Below are 16,587 nucleotides of genomic sequence, written 5' to 3'. Positions count from 1 at the left end.
GTATGTGCATTTGAACCCTGATTCAAGGCAGGCGGTGGGGAGAAGGGTCAGTGCATACATAAGGAGCCTACTAGGGACTTGTGGCTGAAAGGACAGCTTCCTCTTGGAACTGGGCTCCTTAGCTTCAGCTTGCTGCCCAGGGCAAGGTGAGGCAAGTGGAGATAAAGGTCTGGCCTGCCTACTGGACCTCAGGGCCTTAGGGTGTCGAATTCTGGGCTGATGGCCCTCAGGGAGGTGTCCAACCCTGAGGCTGCTGCTGGCCCGGTGGGTCCTCCTATTACTAACACTCCACTCTGTCTGTGCAGGGTGGTACCGAGGCTACACCTTGAGGAAGAAGTCCAAGAAGGTAAGTCCTTTTCATTATAGGTAGTGCTCGGTGTGGGAGGAAACCAGTTCCATCTCATCTGGGCCTGGGTCGTACTTGCATGTCTTCTTTTCTGAATTTAAACAATACATGGATGGAAAGGTCCGCTACCTTGAATGCTTTCCTCCTGGGCAGCCTGTGGGTGGAGGAATGGCTGATTCCTTTTCTGGGGGAGCTGCTGGGTGGGACCCGGTTGGCCTGTTGTCCTCAGGTAGTGGGAACCCTCTTGTCTTGGTGAGGTTGGCCTCCTGCGTAGGCAGCGCAGGCCAGGGAACGAGCTGAGAGAGCGACTTTGGAGAGACCCAGGCTGCCAGCAGCTTCCGGCCTCACTTCAGCCTCGACAAGGGAGCAGCTTGCGAGGCTCAGGCGGCTTGCCTTTCCTCTTGCACTGGATGATTTGTATACCACTCAGGTTGAGTAACAAAAAGCTGCTTTTTAGGGCTGTTTGCTTGCCCGAGTCTCTGAATATCTGAAACTAAAACATGTAATTAGACCTCAGATCACTCCCAGCCACAATTCCGTGGCTTTAGCATTCTTAGCTTTGCAAAACCTAATTATGGCTCTTCGGTTTGACTCTCTGATGTCGCGATTTTGAAGCACCGTCCATTCGAAGCTGTACTTAGGCGCCCATGCTAACTTATATGTTTTAAGGTCTAATTACATTGGACGATGGTTTGTGCCCTTCTTGGAGTTGGCCTCCCTCATCTCCATCTTGGGCTGGGCTTTCTTCCCACTGTGGTCCTGAGCCTTTAGACAGGTTTTGGAAGTTCTGCTCTGCCTTCCCCGGAGGCCTGAGCCAGGCCATGCCGACCACATCTGAAGCTGCTCATCCTCTCACACCACAGTTACTTGGGAGGGGTGCAGGTTGGTCCTCAGGGCAGCCTTCTCTGGCATACCATGTTTAGGTTCTAACAGAGAGTCACTCGAAGGAGTAGTGGACAGCTGAACCTCCAAATTGGAAGGACCTCTGCACTAGGCCCTGCTGGGCTCAGACTGGGCTGTAAGTGTCCTGAGCCCCAGAGTTGGGAACAGACAGATTTCAACCTTGCGGTGGAAGAGTCCTCAAGGATGTTCTCTTTTCCCATCAATTTCTCTTGTGTTTTGATGGAGGAGTATTCTTGCAGAGGAAACCCTGAGTTTCTTCTGGAGCACCACAGTTGAAGATGGCGGTAATGAAGACCTGAGGATTGGGGACTGACCCCCCCCCCTCCCTGCCTTGCCCGCACAGAGGACGAAGCTGCAGCCTCCTGTGCTGCCCAGGGACTCTTTGTTTTCCTTGGTGCTTGTGTGGCACTTGGCTTTTGGGACCACCTCACCCAGTTTAGGGTCTCTCCCATTCCCCGGTGCCTCCTGGACCACAGTGCTCCTGCACCAGAGCCCTCATTGGCAGAGGAGCAAATGGAAGCCTTGCAGAGCTTTAGTTTTGCCTCATTCCCAGAAGCAGGGAAGGGACGTGGCCCTTAGAAATCTTGACTCTCAGTGTTCTGCAGGCCGGTCCCGAGTGCCCTAGACCAAGTTGCTCATTTTCAACCCCCAGGTGTGCCCAGCCTCATCTGGATGTTGCCCTTCCTCTGGCTTCACTACTGGGTGGGTTTGCTGAGACCGAAGGGATCTCTGCCTGTGCACTGCCAGGGCTGGGGGTGGCTCCTTTGCTTTTGTACCCTCATTTGAACACATTGGCATCTTGGAAAGATGTCCCTTTGACCATGCTGGAACTTAGTGGTGTCTGGGATACCTGGGACCTGGCTGGCTCAAGCTGTGTTGGGTCTCTTGGTCCTTCATGTGGCTCGGTCTCTGACTTCTTGCCTGACTCTTTTATTCTTGTGATAACATTTCCTTATATTCAGTCCAGCCACTGTCCCTGTAGGCAGGAGGAGCAGGGAACCCTGGTCAGCCCTTTCTGTGCCCCATGCCCTTCTGATCAAAATTGCCAGTCTGGTTTTGGATCTTGTATTGATTCCTTGGGGGCAGATGCAGGGAGGACCCAGTGAGAAGCTCCTGTTCCTGCCACAGAACACTGACTGGGCTTCTGCTCTGTGCTCCGGATCTCACACAGGAAGTGCTTGCTGGCTTGTGCTGCCCGAGACCCCAGCCCCGTGGCCCCGTTGCACGTCTTCCCCGTGCTCACCTCTGCTCCGCTTCAGCAAGGGTCTGGGAGAGGACCACAGCTCTTGATAAAGCTCCTCCTGGCACTTTTCAGACTGTGTCTGACACCAGTGTCCTGTTAAGAAATCACCTCCCTGGTGCCCAGTCCTGTGGGTTGTGTGTGTGTGTTGCACTTTGGAGATGGAGCGTGGTGTACAGCATGAGCTAGCATGCTCCCCCGGCTGCTGTGCATATGGGACCATGTTCATTCCTCTTTATTTTACCACTGGTCCCTCTGTTTGGAGATTTTTGAGAAAGTTCCAATGGGTGTAGAGCAGGGGTCAGTGCATAAGTGGCAAGCCATGATATAAACCAAATTCTGATGACAATCTTATTATTTTGAAAGGGGGAAATCTTCCTCAACCATCATCACCAGCTGGCCTTTGGCTTGCCTATGGCAAGATCAGCAGCGGAAAAGGGAGCAACTTATGGAGAAAATGAGAAGTGAAATTTTTCCTTTGCAAACACATTGTCTCTGTTTCTTCTAAGACATCTGTGGACTCTTTGAAATACAAGCTGATTGCGTTGCTGTTTTTCACACTTTGTGTTCTCTCTGATGTGTTGTATGTCAAGCTTAGCATAAAACTTGCAAAATTAATAGTGACCCAGCTATCCGGACCCCCACCTTTGCAGGGCTGTTGTTTGATTTGCATGCACTGTTCATGTTGATAATGAAAACTTTTTTTTTTCCCTCAAAGGGTATATTTCCTGCTTCATATATTCATCTTAAAGAAGCAATAGTTGAAGGAAAAGGGTGAGTTTTTTCTCGATGTTTAAATGAAGAATTGCAATTACTTGTGGTGCAGCTGCTGAACAGTCAGCTGGGTAGCACTTGGGGGTAAGACCACCTGTATGACTGACGCCAGTAATTCAGGAGTTGAGGGGGCAGAAAGGGAATCCATGATTTAGAGTGCAGTACCATGTTGCTTTGAGCCTTCAGAGTCTGAGGTCACCAGCACAACTGCAGGCCTTCTCCTTGAACCTGGGTCTCTGCTTCCCTGTGAGCTACCCGTTCGGCAGACTCCACAGCCCTGCCCCCTCCCACTCAGCTCGGAGTCCATTTTTTCTGGAAGGGTTAGCATGCTGTAATACAAATGGAGTTTAGGGGGTAGCAGCAGTTGTTAAATTGGGACACGTATGAATTTGCATTTCATCTCATTATGATCTGTGCTTCCTGGAGGTCATCACACTGATGCATACGGTCATTAAAGGGACATTTGTGGAGCAGGAACCCATTCAGAAGGAATGGCAAATGAACAGCCAGGTGTGAATTCGGAAGAAGGAGCATTAAAATGTTTTCTTTTTTTGGTCTCTGCTACATCTTCACACTCAGTTAAATATGTAAATTATAAAATTACTAATCATATGATTACTGCATAATGACATCTCTCTGGCTGATTACAAAATTGCCTTTCCAAGCACTGTACTTTTAACATATGAAAGGGCTGTTCGGGTTCTCTAGTTCCATGATGCATAATTAGAATGAAGAAAATAATTTAGAGGCATGAATGGTGATGACCTGCAATAGGGAGAGTTTTTTTTTCTTTTTTAGAGATAAAATGTTTTGTATGCAAAGTTCTAAGGGGAAGAAAAAGAAAGTTTTGAAATTGTTATATCCTCTTACAGAAATAACTGAATAATGTGGGCATTTAATGTACTTTATACCTGTGTTGAATCCTTGTCAGCTTGATAGATTAATATTTTTTCAAAGCATTCTGATGCCTATAAAGGAATATACGTGAGACGTAATTATGAATCACTCTAATAAAGTGATCAGTCATTGCCTTGATTCTCGCTGAGGGGAGCCACGCCCTCCCAGGCAGGCAGGGGCACTGTGTTCCTCCTGTCCTGGGTCTCCTGGTCTCAGGTGCTCCAGTGAGGTCAGCAGATGGAGATGTGAGATGCGTGGTGTGCAGACCGTTGTCCTGCTGGTGCTTTGCTTCTGGACGCTCCACGCTCCTGACCCGCTGGGCTGTCCACCTGCTCCCTCTGCAAAGGGCCTGGTGTCCTCGGGCTTGCCGGGGTGGTGCCTCCTCTCCTCCTGAAGCTGCAGACATCCACCCTCCCTTCTGTGCTCCCTCCTTCTTCCTGGTGCGGGCCGCTCTCCCCCACTACTGCCCACTGCTGCTGCCTCTGTGCTGTCCAGTTTCAGGCTCCTGTCCCTCTGCAGGCTCTTCTCTGAGGATCTCTGTGGTTGGTGTCTCTTTCTGGCACAGTCCCCGCTGGTTCTCTCTCTTACATGATCTCTCTCTCGCTTGGCCTCTCTCTTCTCTCAGGATATGGCCTTCTTCCACTTTTGGACATCCCAAATGACTGACATATGCCTGCTGTCACCAATTCTTTTTTTCCCCCATAAAACAGCACTTCTCGCTATCCTCTCCCTTTGCACTGTCGTGGTGACCTGTGTGCCCTCACTTCCGGGCCTGGTGTCACTCCAGCGTTGGACACTGTGGCCACCACTCCATGTAATGCCCCGTGGTGGTGCTGAGGGCCTCCTGGCCCCTTTCTGCGGTTCCCCTGACTGTTCCCCGTGCTGCTCCCCCTTCCTTCCCTGCCCGCCGCTGTACGGTGCTGTCCTTGGCCTTCTGGGACTTCTCTGTTGCTTCTTGCTTGTGACATGGCCTCTTGTCCTCACACCTGGTCCCTCAGGCTCAGCTTGGGACCTCCATGCCTAACCTTTCTCTTGATATCTTGCTTTTGTGTAAGAACAAGTGCCCAGGAAGAATCACCACCATTGGCTGAGCATCTGCTCTGCCTCATCCATTTTTAAAAATATTTTCTATTTTGAGTTGACTAATAAAAATTGCATCCAGTTATGATGTACAACATGATGTTTTGAAATATGTATTTGTGATGTAATGGCTAAGTCAGGCGATTAACATGCACTACCTCCCGTTCTTGTTTATTTGTGGTGAGAAGACCTTGGATCTGCTCCCTGGGTCATTTTCCGGTGTAGGAAGTGTCCTTGCTGACTTAGTCACCGGGTTGTATGGCAGAACTCTCGGACGTTCTCCCCACTCCACTAGAAGCCCGTGGCCTTTTGCCAGCCCCTCCCACCGTCCACTCCTGGTGGGCCATTCATTCTCACAGGTGCTCTGCCCTGACCTCTCCTCGGTCTGACCACGCCTATAGGCAGCCTCACTGGGGTTGTGCATTCTGTCCTGTAGGGGTCCTGCTTCCTGGTGGGCACAGCAAGATCAAGTGCACTAGTGTCAGTTGGCACGTTCGCCGAGGGGACATCAGGTGTATGGAAAGGGAGGAAAGAAGCAGGGACCAGAACGGAGACAGGAACCTGGCTCATTAATTGACATCCTGGCCGCAAGGACTTGGTCTGTGTGACTGAGTGCCAGGCTTCCAGTAGTGTGAGAAGAGCCCCCAGACTCTGGCAGCCCAGACATTGCCAGTGTGTGCCCAGTGGGGCAGACGTCACCCTCCCCTGCAGGCCATGCAAATGGCTCTGTAGACCCTTGAGAACCACATACGTATCAACCTCCCTGGGCCCTTGGTGACAGGCTCAGTGGGGTTGTCTTGGCAGTCACATCTCAGTAGATCTGGTGGTGTCCTGTCACGGGAGGTCCTCAGCTGCAGTGTCGTGTGATGGGGGTGGCCTGGCACACAGCTCCTCCTCATGCATTAGGTCTGGGTCTCCCCATGAGGACAGTATTCCTTTGGGACTCACTGTCTCTTGCTTTGGAAGACCCCCCCCCACTAATAAGCCATTGCATGCTGAACCCCAGTCATGAGCCAAGTTAGGTCTCTCCAGAGGCCTGGGCACGTAATCAAGGACACGGGGGACCTATGGTAGTGCCCTGAACCTTCCCCCTGACTGGCTTCTGGTCTGTTCAGGATACACAGAGTGCTCCTGGGCCCTGGTACCCTAATATACAAGCCATAGCTTCAGCCCTACCCAGTCCCAGCCTGTGAGCATAGTGCCAGCTCTGAGAACTGCCCAGAAAACGAAGGCTGCTTTGATTGCCAAAAAGAAGATGCAGACGTGGACAGAGTTAGACATAAGCCAAGGGCTATCTTTCAGGGTGGAGGGAAAAGGTAAAAAGCTTGTCAGGCTCGGGACTGGATGGAGTACCCAAGGACATGTGAACGCTGTGACCTGGCTCGCACTTCACCAAGGACAACCGCTTCCTGCATGTCACTCGAGTTTTATGCATGATGGAAATGTGAAACAACCTTAACCCAAACCGCATGCAAGGGCCACGTGGACGGGTGGTAATTTACCGCTTCTCTAAGATAGATGGGGCCGTGCTATGAGTGTGCTCTCCACTTCCAGACCCTCACATTCTGAAGGCTTTTAATGGAGATCATTCTCATTCTTCATCTTGCTTTGACGTGCAGGTGGATGGCTGACGTGCAGGAAAATACACGGACACTCTCAGGCTCTGTGCAAACCATGCTTAACGTTCTTGGGTGTATTTATATGTGTGAACAGGTTTGCTGGTATATTGTCTTTCTCTTTGTTTAAATGTTGAACTCGGGCCTGGACTGGGACTTCGTCAGGTACAGCGTACAGTGGTTGATGAACCTTGGAATCAGCCTCTTTTCCTTCTTTCATCCCAGGCAACATGAGACGGTCATCCCGGGTGACCTCCCGCTCATTCAGGAGGTCACCACGACGCTTCGCGAGTGGTCCACCATCTGGAGGCAGCTCTATGTGGTGAGAAGACGTGACATTAAACTTAAAAACCAAGAGTGGTGTTTCTGGACCTTTCTGCATCCTGAGAACCTCAGGGACAGGATCTTACATAGAGAGGGCAGAGAAAGCCTCCTGCCCCCTGATCTGACTGCTGTTGGGGGCCGTGTGCCCTTTGATCTGCACACTTGGGGAGCAGTGGGAGGCTATCAAGCGAGGGGCCGTGGACTCCCCCTGCCTCCTGTGCAAAGGGGATGTGGTTGCTCTCCGGCCCTCGGACCAGGCAATCTGAGTTTATGTTACCTCCGAGTTTTTGTTTTGATCAAGAAACTAAAGTCTACTTTGAGACTGAAATAGGTGCTTTTTGATGGATGCCGTAGAGGGTGACTTTAGGTGGTGCCTCTTATCGATTAAGATTTGTCATATTTTTGCGGTGGGGAGTGTTTTGTATTCTATCTTGGTGTGCAGTTGTCCAGTTGTGCTGATCACAGGAGAAGTCTTATTAATGCAGAGGTTGGAGTTCTGGCATCTACATTTCATATTCCCTCAGGGCATTTCTTTGCACACAGATTCATATTTGCAGAAGGTTGGCTTTTGTTAAGCCTGTATTTCTATTCAGAGTGTTGATTTCTCATATGCTAATGTTATTACCACCAAGCAAGCGCTCTGGGAGGAAGTCAGTGCGTTAATTTCTCAGGAACATAGAAAACTTCCTAAAGTCCCACAGCTGCTCCTTGGGCAGCTTGTTGTTCTTGATTATACAGTGGTTTCCTATAAATGCACTGTAATAAGCAGTTGCAGTAATTGTTCATCAAATGTACTCAAAAACCTAAAAGCGTAAAGTTAGCCATGAATGTTTTGTGTAAATCTGAAGCAATTTCATAGTCGGTGTTTCATGTTCAACTTAGCAATTTTTAAACAAAAATATGGCAACAAAATAAACAGGAGTTGGTACTGACTCTTGCGTGAGTGGACCCGGTTCTAGCTGCCCCAGAGTGGGCATTGCTGACCATCACCTTGGTTTCCTTTCACATTTCTAGAGTTTACCTCTGGTGGACTCGCATGGTTCAATTTGTGCAAAGTGAAGCAAAAGATGCTTATACTATTTTTATAAGCATTTTTCTCTCTTCTTTGTGGTTGTAGACAAGTCAGCAAAGTATTAAAGATTTTAGAGAGTTGATAGGACAAGGAGAACTAGTCAGAGGGAAGGGAACACAGTTTACAATAAATTTGGAATTTTGACTATTTAGTTTTCATTTAAGAAATTAAAATTAGATAATGTGAAGAATAGCTCATGAGACGTAAGATAGCTCATTAGGTGTCTGGTGGATGGGTGGGTGGTGGGGCCCTTAGAACCTCTTAGAAAGTAGGTCAGGTTCTAGAATCAGTAGGGTTAGTGGTTCAGATAAATGAAGGCATATTTTAAAACACAGCTATGTCCATATTTTAGTTTTTCAAAGGGACCATGGGGATTAAAATATTAAATTAGGCCCCACCAAGACCTCTTTCCATGGAAAGAACCACTGGGTCATTTTTCCTGTGGGTAATCCCTAAGCCCCTTGATGAATTGTAATCCTGCAGTTGCAAATGTTGCTTTTTTTTGTACCATTAATCCTCGCAGAATATATAGAAAGTGTTAAGAAGCATGAATTTTGTGTCTTATTTGCATTTTCCTTTGGGCATAAGTGCTCTGAGAGCTTGTGAATGAGATTTGGTGTCTTGCAGAAGCTCCTGTATGTGTGTGCAGGGCACCAGGGGCCCAGTGCGGCTCAGCTGATGGACAGGCCTGGGGGTCCAATTCCTCAGGGTGCTGGGAAGGGCCCAGGGTGCAGGGCATTCTGAAGAGTATGCAGTACTCAGCGGGAGTGTGGAGCTGTAGATCCAGGGTCATTCAGAGGGAGCTTTCTGCCTCGCCCATCCACTGCCCCCGGTAGCTTGAGGTCATTGTCCAGTTCCTGCTGGCTAGCCTCTTGACCCAGTGGTACCTACTCAGGAATGTTGGGTGAAATCTTGGGGCTTGTGCATTCCTTCTTATTTTTTAACATTTAATTTCTATAGGGATCAAATTCTATATGATATGCTCCATTTCATGCTAAAAACACTTTTTAATTTAACATTAATAGATCCCATGTTGTATTTGAAAAAATTTCCATGGAATATGATCTCCAGAATGTTATTTTGTACCCAGAATGCTATGGTTCACCTTATTTTTTCCCATGTAGCAAGATAACAGGGAGATGTTCCGCAGCGTTCGGCACATGATCTATGACCTTATTGAGTGGCGATCACAGATTCTTTCTGGAACTCTGCCCCAGGATGAGCTCAAAGAACTGAAGAAGAAAGTCACCGCCAAAATTGATTATGGAAACAGGTTTGTTTGTTTGAAAGATGATTTCATGCTTAAATTACCCAATATAATAGCATAACCATAAGCCTTGAGAACACCAAAATTACATTTTATCATGAAGCAAAATTTCTAACATCCGAATCATGGCATGGTTTTCATTTAGAAAAGAATGAAGTATTTTCTATTAGATTCTGAAAGTCAGTAGTGTGCTGAGTCATCCTTGAAACTGTTCTCTCCATTCCCCCACTGGAGGGGCAAAGGAGCTGAGAAGCCTATCACTATTCTGGCGAGACCCCAGTGATTTCTCCAACATGCAAGTTTTACTCTTGGCTTAGTATCTGACTTTGTGTCCAGAAGTGAGGGGACCTGGTGCAATAAGAAGCACCCTGTGTCCTGCGGTTCTGAGGGCAGGGATGGACGTTAGGGTGCCTTGTTCCCTGGGGAAGCATGCCCACTTTCACAAACAGAAATGTGACCCTGCTGGGTTTGAATTCAGGTGAACACAGATAATTGCTTCTTTTACAGAGGGGTTTTGTGGGAGCTCTGTCTGTGCCAGGTACACTTGAATGGCTTTAGCAGTGACTGCTCAGGACCCTCAGAGAGCATGTGCTGGTGGTAGCAAGAGTCCTCAGCTGCTGCCAGGTGCAGGGCTGCTGGGATCCTAATTCTCAAGGTCTGTAAGCAGAATGAGGCCGTGTCCTTTCCCACTTGATAACTATTTTGTTGTTTATGTAATGTCAAAGCTACAGAAAGTCTTTAAAATGCTCTGGTCACCTGGTTCCCAAGTGCTTTTCATATCTGCATTACTTGGAGAGGTTCTGAAAAGAGAATCCCGGGACTTGTTCCTTAAGATTCTGTTTTCTGATGTCTGCGTTATTGTCTGAGTGTGTCTGATGTGTGTCTGAGTGTGCACTATGTCTGTGGCTGTAGTGTCTGTGTGTACATTTGTTGTCCTTGGCCCTGTGTCTGAGTGTACATGGTCCATGACCTTTATTGCATTCTCAAATGGCTCCCAGAACCCCTTTCTACTAGAATTAAAGAAAAAAAAGGTCAAAACATCTAAGTGATGAATGAAAAAGGCACAGAACACGCAGCGCTGTTAGATGCAGCCATCTTAGACTCCAGCACCAATGCGTGGGGCTAGGAAAATTGAGCAGGGCACTGGGCGCTGGAGGAATCATGGAGCAGCCTGGTGGCCCTGGTGGCAAGAACCTCTCTTATTATATGTCCTATCAATGTAGTGAATTACAGTTGGAAATATTTTCTTTCTTAACTAGCTTGTTCCATGACACAACACATTCAGGTAGCTTCCCGCAGCTAAATTAAGTGGGTGGTCTCTGAACAGAAGTTCAAAATATAATACTCCAATAGAAAACGAGATCAAAGCTCCAAAAGTTTGCTTTATTAAGCAGGTGATCTTAAAATGGGTTTCACTACAACAACATGTAATATTCTATACCCAGAAGTCTCTGGCCTCCTGGGGTAAAAAATAAACAAAAGTGAAACACCTTCTTCTGTAACATTTCTAACCCAAATCCTGTCTCTTGCTCATAATGAGGCTTTAAGAAGCTTTTCACACTTGGAAGTAGGAATTCCTAGAAACAAAATAGGGTGATATTTGAGATTTCACAAGAAGGTCTGGTCTGCCGAGAGCTCTTCTCACTTGGCTGGCAGGAGGCTCACCCTCCCCTGCTCTCATGGCTACATTTTCATGTGCAAAACAAAGGGGGGGGGGCAAGCCAGACACCCTCCCACTGCTGTCAGCACGGTCCACTCCACTTTCACCCTCCTCCTCAAGACCCCCTGGGTCTCTGCAGTCAGTCTCTAAGGGTCAGGTCACCTTGCCATGGTGAGATGCACCTTCTAACAGAGACTCACTCTGCATTCAGAACCAGGTGTGCATGGCTTGCTGAGAACAGGTGTCGGATGGTGTGGTGTGACAGCCCACATCACGTGACGGCTTCTGGGGGGCATTCTGAAAGAGCATGGGCTCTGCCAGGAAGGGGCCCCCGTGCAGAGTCCCAGCTGTGGCTCCTCTAGGTGCTTGCTGTTGGACAGGGTAATAATTTCCCAGAGCCCCTGTCTCCTCTGAGGTGGGTCTGGCCTGGTCTTCTGGCAGGGCAGGACTTAGGTGAGGACCACGTGGCAGGATATGCTCAGCAGGCTGGCCCAGGGCCTGAGCCTCATGCCCTCATGCCCTTCTCCAGGGGGCCTAATTCTGGGGCTGGGCCTGCAGAAGCCGGGGCTGTGTAGCTGCACTCCCAGGAGAAATGTCCTTGCTCCCATAGCCCTGACTGGGTGCACACAGCTGACCCCACCCATTCAAATCAGCATTGACTCTGCCCACACCAGCACTGACCCCACCCACTCTCACCAGCCTTGACTCTGTCCACACTAGTACTGACCCCACCCACACAAGAGCTGACCCCACCCACTCACCAGCCTTGACCCCACCCATACCAGCCCACCCATACTAGCACTGACTCTGCACACCTTCACTAGCACTGACTCCACCCACATAGTACTGACCTGCCCATGGTAGCACTGACCCCTGTATTGACCCTGCCCACACCAGCAAGGACTTCTAGTTGGCAGGGTCAGAGCTAGAGTGAGTAGTTGTATTTGGGAGGGAGGGGCTTTGCCTCACTAGTGAAACATTAAAAAGAGCCATCAGGCCTAACAAGGCTTTTAAAAAATGTCTGTTTGTTCCTTGCAACTACTAAGGCTGATTTTCTGCTGTGCAAAAACTGGTGACTCTTTATTTAAAAGCCTGATGACCCTCATGCCACTGTCAGGCCCAGTAGGTCCTGTTTCCCCATCAGTAGAATTTTCTCAATGGATAGGAAAAGGAAAAAATGAGGCCTTTGCAGTTGGCTTCCAAATGGTGCAGTGGCCCAGCCTGACACTAAAATTGAGCACATGTGACCTGTCGGCAGGCTGTCCTCAGCTTTAAGGCCTGTGACCTCCAGAGAAGCCCTGGGTTAGCTTGTCTGTGGAGCGTCCTCTGGCGGATCAGCTTCCCTTTTAAAGCTGTAGCCCATCGAGCTGCTTTCTGACTGCAGCCTTTCCTTCTCTCAGAAGGCTCTCCTTGCTCTGTCATGGGGTATTCAAAAAGAACTTGCTCCCATAGACCTGTCAAAGGAGGACTAAATCCCACCTGCAGAGCTCCGGCGGGACAGCTATGGCTAATTTCCTGCCCCAAGACTCGCTCGTCTCATTGCAACGAACGCTAGAACACGCCACCCGGGCACAGCTCTTTTGATTTCTTTTGTGCTGTACAATTGCCTTTGTTTATTCTTTAAGGTAAAATCTTTGGTAATGATCACCTAACGGTTTCATTGGATTTGAGGAATCAGAGCAAATGTTGCCAAAAAACATCTCCAGGTAGAGGGGACAGATTTATTAGCCAGATGTTGCTTGTGTTTTAAGTTGGCCACTATGTTTGCCATCTGGCCAGGAGTTGGTTCATGTTCTTGTGGATAACATCCATATGTTCCCCCTTCAAACCATCCTCTGAAAATCTCCCGGCGGCTTCATGTAGGGATTAGACCTGACTCTAGGCAGGAGGAAGGTGTGCCACCACCCTGGCTGGGACAGTGGTGAGTACATGGTGTGGTGGGTGTGTCTCTGCCCTACTTTACCTCCCCAACCCAACGGTGCTGTCACAACACAGCTTTGTGTGTTGGACACATGGGTGTGCACGTGACTGCATGCATACACATGTGGGTAGTGTGCTGTGACTGTTCACAGGCACTGGTGAAGCACATTTCTCTTAGACTTTGTAGATCTATCAGATTATCACTGAAAGACCAGCACTATTGCAATGGTAGTACAACTGCAGGAATTTAAAACATTCCCTACGGTGGCATATTTTAAGTTAAAGATAGTGGTCTTACAGAATTATGTTCCTTAGTAATTGTGGATGAACCCAACTTCCTATGATGTTTTCACCTGCTCGGTGGGGAATTGAAATTGCCTTCTGAATTTTTGTTTTTCTAGAATTCTTGATTTGGACCTGGTGGTTAGAGATGAAGATGGGAACATTTTAGATCCAGAACTAACTAGCACAATTAGTCTCTTCCGAGCTCATGAAATAGCCTCTAAACAAGTGGAGGAAAGATTACAAGAAGAAAAAGTAAGTTTGTCTGTCTCTGTATTTTGCCATTCACACGTGGGCAGCATTTCTCAGAAAGCGCTTTCAGCAGTGGAATATCAAGGGGCTCAGACTTGGCTCTAAAGAAGAACCTGAAAAGGAGCATTGGCACAGTGTGTTCCCAACAAGGATGAAAGGAATGTGCCCGGGGCAGGCGTGCGGCCGAGGTCACGAGGGGATTTCATGCCTGCGGGGGATGTGCAGAGCATCATGCTTCACCAGGGAGGATGGGAGCGTAGTGGCCTTGACTGTGGAGTCCTCTGTCAGATGGGAGATGATACCATTTAAATTCTGCATCTGATTCTGCATTTCCTCTCTGACAACAGTAGGGGCGTGACATCAGTAGGGGCGTGACATCAGTAGGGGCGTGACATCGTAGCTTGATGAGGGTGGAGAACACCAGTCGGGTCGATGTTTTCATCTCTCTGTTCTGTGATGGTATCATGTATGTGGTAGATATTCAGAAGCTGATGGCTTGATTTGCTCATCAGTGAATTTGGCAAGTATTCATTGGGCACCTAGTCGTTTGCCAGATACCAACGACATAATGAAGAATGACAAAGAAATGTCCTGGGAGTGTTTATTCGAATGAGGGAAACATTAATTAGAACGTGCAACTACACCTGTGCTCATCATTTCTAGGTCATTGATTGGACACTTAAAAATTCTGTCTCTGAAAATACTCAGCATATTGATATGAGATTGGGGTCATTGCATAGGGTGCTGTTTTTTCTGAAACGTAGGACCATGCTTTGAGAACTCGTGGGGGCAGGGAAAAGATCACATGAATGGCCTAGCTGACTCAAGCCCACTTCTCCTGCACCTTTTTCCTTGCTGTAGAGGATATTAAAAACAAACAAACAAACAAACAAACCCAAAAAACAAAGATTATTGATGAATATTGCTTATGTCGACTTTCTTTTCATTGACAGTCTCAGAAACAGAACATGGATATCAACAGACAAGCTAAGTTTGCTGCCACCCCTTCTCTGGCCTTGTTTGTCAACCTCAAAAATGTGGTTTGTAAAATAGGAGAAGACGCTGAAGTGCTCATGTCTCTCTACGACCCTGTGGAGTCCCAGTTCATCAGGTGGGGCTCCCTGCTGGTTATGGTCTGTCCTGTGTGAAGAAGGTGGTGTCAGAACCACCCAGGTGGCCCTCACTTGGCAAGAGCCTGTGAGCAGAAAAGCTACGTGACCCACCTGAGTAGCCAGGCCCTGGGCCCTCTCTGGGCAGTGTGAGGGCAGCTCGGTTGGGCTCTGGGCTGGGCAGGTTTTCTTGTATGTGTGCTGCTGTTTGCTTGTGGAGGTGCAGGGATTTCAGGAACACTCGCAATGTGGTAGGGACTGGGCTGAAGCACTCTGTTTTCTACACTGTCACCGCAGAACTTTGTATGTTGAGACCCCCAAAGGTCACATTTTCCTTTTCAAGCCTTTGGGCTTAGAATGTCATTTTTGTGACTTCTGTCCTACTGCTGTTTCTCCAAGCCAAGAGGCTGGAACCCAGTGTCTCGATTGGCACCTGCTGTATGCTTGCTCACCGTTAGCATCTGCTCAGTGAAAACACTGTAAATCGCCTGTTCTTGCTCGGCCCAGAGTATAACTTCCTCTCTATCCGCATGGAAAAATGAGGGTTAAAGTCTGGAAGTTGGTGTGAGTCTGTGAGTATTAAAACTCCAGTATTTTCACTTGTACTATTCGGAATGGAAAAATGTGGTCTGTGACTGAAACAGAGCAAATGGGTGGCTTTATCCTCACTTCTGATGGACTCTGTTTCTTCTTGATGTAAGACAGCAGGTATTTTACAGCACGTCTTGTTTGTCATATACATGTCATGTGTATGTGTGTACACAAGTTCGTCTCTCTCTCTCTATGCATGTGCACGTATGGATAGCACACACATCATGTTGAACTTTATACTAGTGCCATTCTAAATTGACAAACAGGCCTTTCGGATGATAAAGTTTGAAATGCCATTTGCGATGGTCCATGACATTAAGCCCAAGAAGCCTGGAATGTAACCCTCCACGGTATTTTGTGGTCCGTGTCTGCTGCTGGGTCACGCTGACGTTGGTATTGATAGACCCATGGTTGCTCTATCGTAGACTTCCAGAGTACTGATTATGAGTCAGTGTGGTTGTGCTTGGAGAATTAATTTGCTTTTATTTCTTCTTTTTTCAAGTGAGAACTACCTGGTCCGCTGGTCAAGTTCAGGACTACCTAAAGACATAGACAGATTGCACAATCTGCGAGCTGTGTTCACTGTAAGTGTGCTGCAGGTGTTCAGCGGCACCATTCTCCGTCCTAATACTGTTCTTAGTGACTTCCCTACAGCACTGGCACATGGGTCTGGGGGGATGCCTGGAGTCCAGGTTAATCTGGGATGAATAACATGCCTTCTGGAACCTTCTGAGTCTCTAGCTGCCCTTTGAGTCACTGTAACAGAGATTTGCCCCATTACTGTGGAGCACGTCTCTTAAACTTCTATCTCAAGTTCACTTAACAGTAACTGACTATTGTTATTCAATTACGTTTTGTCATGGGACTAGCACTGAAATGCCGGACGCTGCTCTGGGAGGGGAATCTCAGTGTCTTCACTGTCCTTTTCAATTGGACTTGCATTGAGTAATGGTTCTTCAAAATAATTTATGGAAATTAATATTTCTAGGACCTTGGAAGCAAAGACCTGAAAAGGGAGAAAATCAGTTTCGTCTGTCAGATCGTCCGCGTGGGTCGCATGGAGCTGAGGGACAGCAACACAAGGAAGCTGACCTCGGGGCTGCGGCGACCTTTTGGAGTGGCGGGTAATCCATTTCTCTCTTTCTCCTTGAGAGTTTAAGATCATCACCTTCACTTTGACTAAGAGCCGCTGTTGAACACTGGGCAGTGGGCAGCTTTGATTTATATGCTTTTCTGTTGGAGAGAAAAAAAATC

At 48.1% G+C, this 16,587-nt stretch overlaps 1 protein-coding gene across 2 annotated transcripts in view; it reads left to right on the top strand.

The window, feature by feature from the left end:
- Dock1 (dedicator of cytokinesis 1) overlaps positions 1–16,587 on the top strand; it is a 450,610-nt gene that overhangs the window by 51,424 nt on the left and 382,599 nt on the right. For both annotated transcript variants that reach the window (XM_027930051.3, XM_027930050.3), the window contains exons 3-10: positions 306–346; positions 3,208–3,263; positions 7,082–7,178; positions 9,377–9,525; positions 13,501–13,636; positions 14,587–14,744; positions 15,836–15,917; positions 16,322–16,457. In XM_027930051.3, coding sequence (XP_027785852.1) covers positions 306–346; positions 3,208–3,263; positions 7,082–7,178; positions 9,377–9,525; positions 13,501–13,636; positions 14,587–14,744; positions 15,836–15,917; positions 16,322–16,457 — 855 coding nt within the window. The remainder of the gene's footprint in view (positions 1–305; positions 347–3,207; positions 3,264–7,081; positions 7,179–9,376; positions 9,526–13,500; positions 13,637–14,586; positions 14,745–15,835; positions 15,918–16,321; positions 16,458–16,587) is intronic.

The sequence above is a fragment of the Marmota flaviventris genome, chromosome 4 (genome assembly GCF_047511675.1).
Source record: "Marmota flaviventris isolate mMarFla1 chromosome 4, mMarFla1.hap1, whole genome shotgun sequence".
Lineage (NCBI taxonomy): Eukaryota > Metazoa > Chordata > Mammalia > Rodentia > Sciuridae > Marmota > Marmota flaviventris.
Note: the sequence above shows the minus strand (reverse complement) of the source record. Positions and strands in the feature narration are given on the sequence as shown.